The sequence below is a fragment of the Rhincodon typus genome, chromosome 4 (assembly GCF_021869965.1).
Source record: "Rhincodon typus isolate 14 chromosome 4, sRhiTyp1.1, whole genome shotgun sequence".
Taxonomy (NCBI): Eukaryota; Metazoa; Chordata; class Chondrichthyes; order Orectolobiformes; family Rhincodontidae; genus Rhincodon; species Rhincodon typus.
The window spans coordinates 2,986,203-2,991,054 of NC_063335.1; the positions used below are offsets into that span (position 1 = coordinate 2,986,203).

A 4,852-nucleotide genomic window follows, 5' to 3' on the forward strand; every position below is an offset into this window, starting at 1 on the left:
TGTTTGCTTTGTTTTTGTGGTACAGAACTTGGAGAATATCTATACAATACTAACCTCTGCATGTTTTCAAACATTTTGGAAAAGTTTCTCATCTCGGTGTGGATAAACTGCCAGTTGATATTACAGTGGAACTTTGCGAATCATGTCCAGAATTTACTCCCCGTGCTTTATGTTGATATTCACAATTTCCAGGGATCATTTGGTAGCCCTAAGATTATGGTTATATCATCCTTGCATTTTCCAGTGTAGCTGTAGAATAAAGTGGGACTTTTCTTTAAACCTGAAATTGAACTGCAAACTCAGTGACATTTCCGAGAACAGTGTGACTTTGTTTTGAGGGAATAGCAACTGTTCTTTGAACAGAAAGACCAACTTTACTCTTCAAGGCTTGACAGTTTTGAGTATGTCATACAACTACTGTGTTTCAAAACTTTGGAGAAGTTAGAGAACATTGTCCCGTTGCACGGTAGAAACACAGAAAGCAGGAGTAGGCCATTCAGCCCCTTGCCATTCATCATGACCATGGCTGATTATCCAATGCAGTAGCCTGTTCCTGTTTTCTTCCCCCCTTTTATCCTTTGATCTCTTTAGCCCTATATCCAGTTCCTTGAAATCATACAATATTTTGGCTTCACTTGCTGTTGCAGCAAATTTCACATGCTCACCACTCTTTTTGGGTGAAGAAATGTCTTCTCACCTCAGTCCTAAATGGCCACATCATCAGGAACGCCCTTCCTGCATTATCTTTGTATAGTTCTGAGATCCATCCTCATTCTTTTGAACTCCAGCATACATAATCTTAATCTTAACTGATTCAATTTCTCCTCAGACATCAACCCTGCCATCCCAGGAACCAGTCTGGTAACCTATCAGTCTGGTAACCTATGCTGCACTCCTATAACAAAAACATTTTGCCTTAGATAAGGAGATCAAAACTGTGCACACAATTCCAGGTGTGGTCTTACCAAGTCCCTGTTTGATAGGAGCAGAGATCTCTTGCTTGAAGGCCAACATCCAATTTGTTGCCTTGACTAGCTATGGCGCCTGAATGCTTACCTTCAGTGACTGGTGTATGACAACACCTGGGTCTTGTCACACATTTGCTTTTGTCCCACCCCCCCCCCCAAAAAAAACTTATGAAAGTCCAAATACTCTACACTTGCTGGCTCTCCTCATCAACTCTTAGACTTACATCCTTGGATTCCAGTAATTTTGTCAAGCATGATTTCACATTCATAAATCCATGCTGACTGTCCAATCCTGCCGCTGTTTTCCAAGTGCTTATCTATTAAATCTTTTATAATGGACTCTTTTTCCTACTACCAAAGTGAAGATAACTGTTCTAGAATTCCTGCTTTTTCCTCTGCCTCCCTTTTGTAAACACTGGGCATCCTCCAAGCTCTTGGAACTGTTCCAGAGTTTACAGAATCTTGGACGATGACGACTATTTCTAGGGCCACTTAAGTACTGGGGATTTAGCGGCCTTCAATCTGATCAATTTTCCTAACACTTTCTTTTATTAATACTGATTCCTTTCAGTTATTCCCTCTCAGTAAATGCTGTGTTCTCCAGCATTTCTTGTTATTTGTCCTCACAAAACCCATGTATGTATTTTGGTTGGTTGGCTATTTCTTTGTTTCTCATTATAAATTCCCCTATTTTTGACTCTAAAGGACCTACTTTTGTCTTCAACTTTTGTACTCTTCGTGTACCTATAGAAACTCAGTTTTTATGTTTCTTGCAAACATACTCTTCTTTCCATTTCTTAATTAATTCCTTTGTCCTCCTTTGCTGATTTTTTTTTTCCTGGCCAATTTGCATGCCTCTTCCTTTTGATTTAATACTAATTTCCCTTGTAAGCCATAGTTTGGTGACCTTCCCCACTTTTGCACTGTTCAGAAATGAACAATTGCAGTTCACCCATGTGCACTTTGAATGTTTGTCTTGCCTTTCCATTGCGATCTCTAAGTAATGTTGCCCCATCTATCATAGTCAACTTGTGCCTCATGCTATTGTAATTCCCTCTTCAGACTCAGGACCTCAGTCTCAGTCAGCTACTTCATGCTCCATCTTGCTGAGGAATTGTCATAGTCAATCATTAATATCTAATTTTGGATAACTTTTGTTCTGAAAGATTTATGAAGCATCCAGGACCTTTTGGGTGAGGTGTTCTAAATGTAGAATCCTTTCATAGACTATTCAAAGAGCTGGGAAGTTCTGTGTTTTAGCAACATTTCATCTTCCACACTGAAATTATCTTGTTTAAATATTTATTTTGTGGGATCTAGTGCTGAAATTGGCATTTATGTTTTCCTGCATTACAATTCAAAGGGTAATTCACTGCCTTGGACATATCCTGAATAAAACAAGACTCATGGTCTATGAAGAATAAAGCAATAAGATGTTGAACACTCTGCTGTTGGAGAAATCAGTTTTATGAAAGTATTAATCAATTCTAAATTAAACATAACTTTACAGCTGTGCAAAAATCTCAAACAGGAAAACATTTCCGATGACATAATTACAAGTAAGACTACTTTTTTGGTATGTAACATTTATATCAAAGTTCACTATTTTAGAGTGATAACAGGAAAACATTTTCAAAGCTATAATTTTTATAGAATAATGAACTATAGTATACATCTCTGCAGTTTCACAATTTAAATATTTGAATAAAATACAACTAGGATAAACCCATTACAAAGATCTTGTGAAACAATACTCTTGACAGTCTATTATGCAGCTATAAATTTGATTCTGCATTCAGAAGGTAGTTCACCATGTTGCATACTAGAGGGATTAAAAGTGAAAGAAGCTTGCACAGGACAAGGATTCTAAATGCGTGTTGTTTTGAAGATTATAAGTAGACTTGGTTGATTTGAAAGACATTATATGTCAATGTTAGAAAAATAAATATGCTTGAAACAGGACTTTCAAACAGACTAGTGTTTGATTCTCTTGTCTTTTCCATACACAGCCCCACAACTTCCTAATATAGAACTTCACTACTTGGTTATCTTTCGAAGATGGCAAAGTGGGCCAGCCCCTGTGTTTCTTCCAGTAGCTTTTACCAAAGGCGTTCCGAATACTTCCTAAATGAAAAAGATAGCAACATCCTAAAATAGCTTTTCTGATATCAGAGTATTGTGTGGACTATATTTTAAGCCTCCCTTTCACAACTGCTAACCAACTTCACAGGAAAATAACACGCTGAGAATCGCTGTCACTAAATTTTAAAAAAAAATCTTAGAGCATGACTGGACAGTGATATTTGCAAAGTTCAGTTCAATTCTTTCGGCTGAATTTGAGCTTGTCAAAAGGTTACAAATGTTAATTGTTACAAGCCCCAGCGCACGAGTCAATGAATATCGTAAAGATGGATTAAAATTACTACTGTTCAGTTTCATGATTTGAACATGTTGCATTCTTTCAAGGTGGGGTTAACTGAATTCAGCTTTTTTACTGCTAGTTGAGTTTTAATGTTACTACAATGCATGCAGTGGTCATTCCATAATATTTTAACAGTTGCTTAAAAACTGATAAATTTATGTTCCAGGGAATGCTCGCTGAACAAAGTGAGTTAAGAACACGTGGGTCCTAATTAAAAATGATTACACTTTTTAATAATTATGGTTGTGGCAGTGTCTACAAATGGTTGTTCAAAGTTTAAAAATTGAATGAAAGAGTAAACTGTTTACCAACTTATAGTTAATAACCCCGATGAAAAAATAGGAAGTGTAGTACTTGGAAGGGGGAGAATTTAATTCATCCATGGTCCTGTATTGTTTTGACATAAAATGAGAAAAAAATGATTACTGTTAACAGTTAGTGAAACAACTTGGAATTGCCCAAAAACGTATGTTTTACATTTAATCAGCAGACATTCAATAGCGAAAACTGTTTGTTTGTAACTATATACATGAAACACTGATCAGACTTATTGTCACTTTTCTGCACTGGAAATATGGTACAGAGTTTGAGTTATTCGTAAAAGGAATGGTTACTGTTGAGTTCCTGCTCACTGTGCAAATATTGACATACCCAGTGCATGTACTCGGTGTCACACCTCTGATGTGGTCAGTGTTTCCCGCTTTGCCTTTCAGAGTGGGGTGTTGTGGCCTGTTGATTGAAGGTAGAAAACCAAGAAGTCATTGCAGACTTGGCACTTGTCAGTGCCCCTCCTACAGACTGACCTGTACCAAGAAACAACAGAAGTAAATAATACGATTCAAAAACTATCTTTTTCATGTCTGTTCTTCATTCAATTCAAATGTGCAGGTCACACATCTTACTTATGCAATTTAGTTGCTTTAAATGATAAAAACGAACAAGTAAATGCAAGTAATTCAGTATGTTCCAATATAAGTGCACAGCTAAAACACTGGAACCTCTCGTTTCTTTACAGATGATGACAGACCTGCTGCATATTTCAAGCATCTGTAGTTGTACTTTTTAAGGTCTCATATCTAAAATCGAAAGCTGACCTTACAGTTATGTATGCGAGTGGTATAGTTACACCAACAACTACAGAGTTAGGAAAGACTGAGAGCTGGATAAAATGTATCCCAGCCTTTTAAAAGAATCCAGGAAAGAGTGGGAGGTCTGACCATCGTTTTCCAATTCTCATTGGATATAGTTACGATGCTGGAGGATTAAAAAAATAAGCATAGATCAGTTAGTCTAACCTCAGTAATAGTTGATTCCAGTAAATGACTGGTATTAATTCTGACAGTCAGAATCAACTGACACCTCAAGGCATATAATAATTAAGGGCAGAGATAACTAGGTGTAGAGCTGGATGAACACAGCAGGCCAAGCAGCATCAGAGGAGCAGGAAGGCTGACATTTCGGG

The 4,852-nt window shown here is 37.2% G+C and overlaps 1 protein-coding gene across 1 annotated transcript in view; it reads right to left on the reverse strand.

Annotated features, from left to right (window-relative positions):
• Positions 1 to 2,253: 2,253 nt before the first annotated feature.
• avl9 (AVL9 homolog (S. cerevisiase)) overlaps positions 2,254 to 4,852 on the reverse strand; it is a 77,482-nt gene continuing 74,883 nt past the window's right edge. Inside the window, exons 15-16 of the mRNA XM_048595611.1 lie at positions 4,042 to 4,193; positions 2,254 to 3,092 (exon numbers count right to left, since the gene is read on the reverse strand). Coding sequence (XP_048451568.1) covers positions 4,078 to 4,193 — 116 coding nt within the window. The 3' untranslated portion in view covers positions 2,254 to 3,092; positions 4,042 to 4,077. The remainder of the gene's footprint in view (positions 3,093 to 4,041; positions 4,194 to 4,852) is intronic.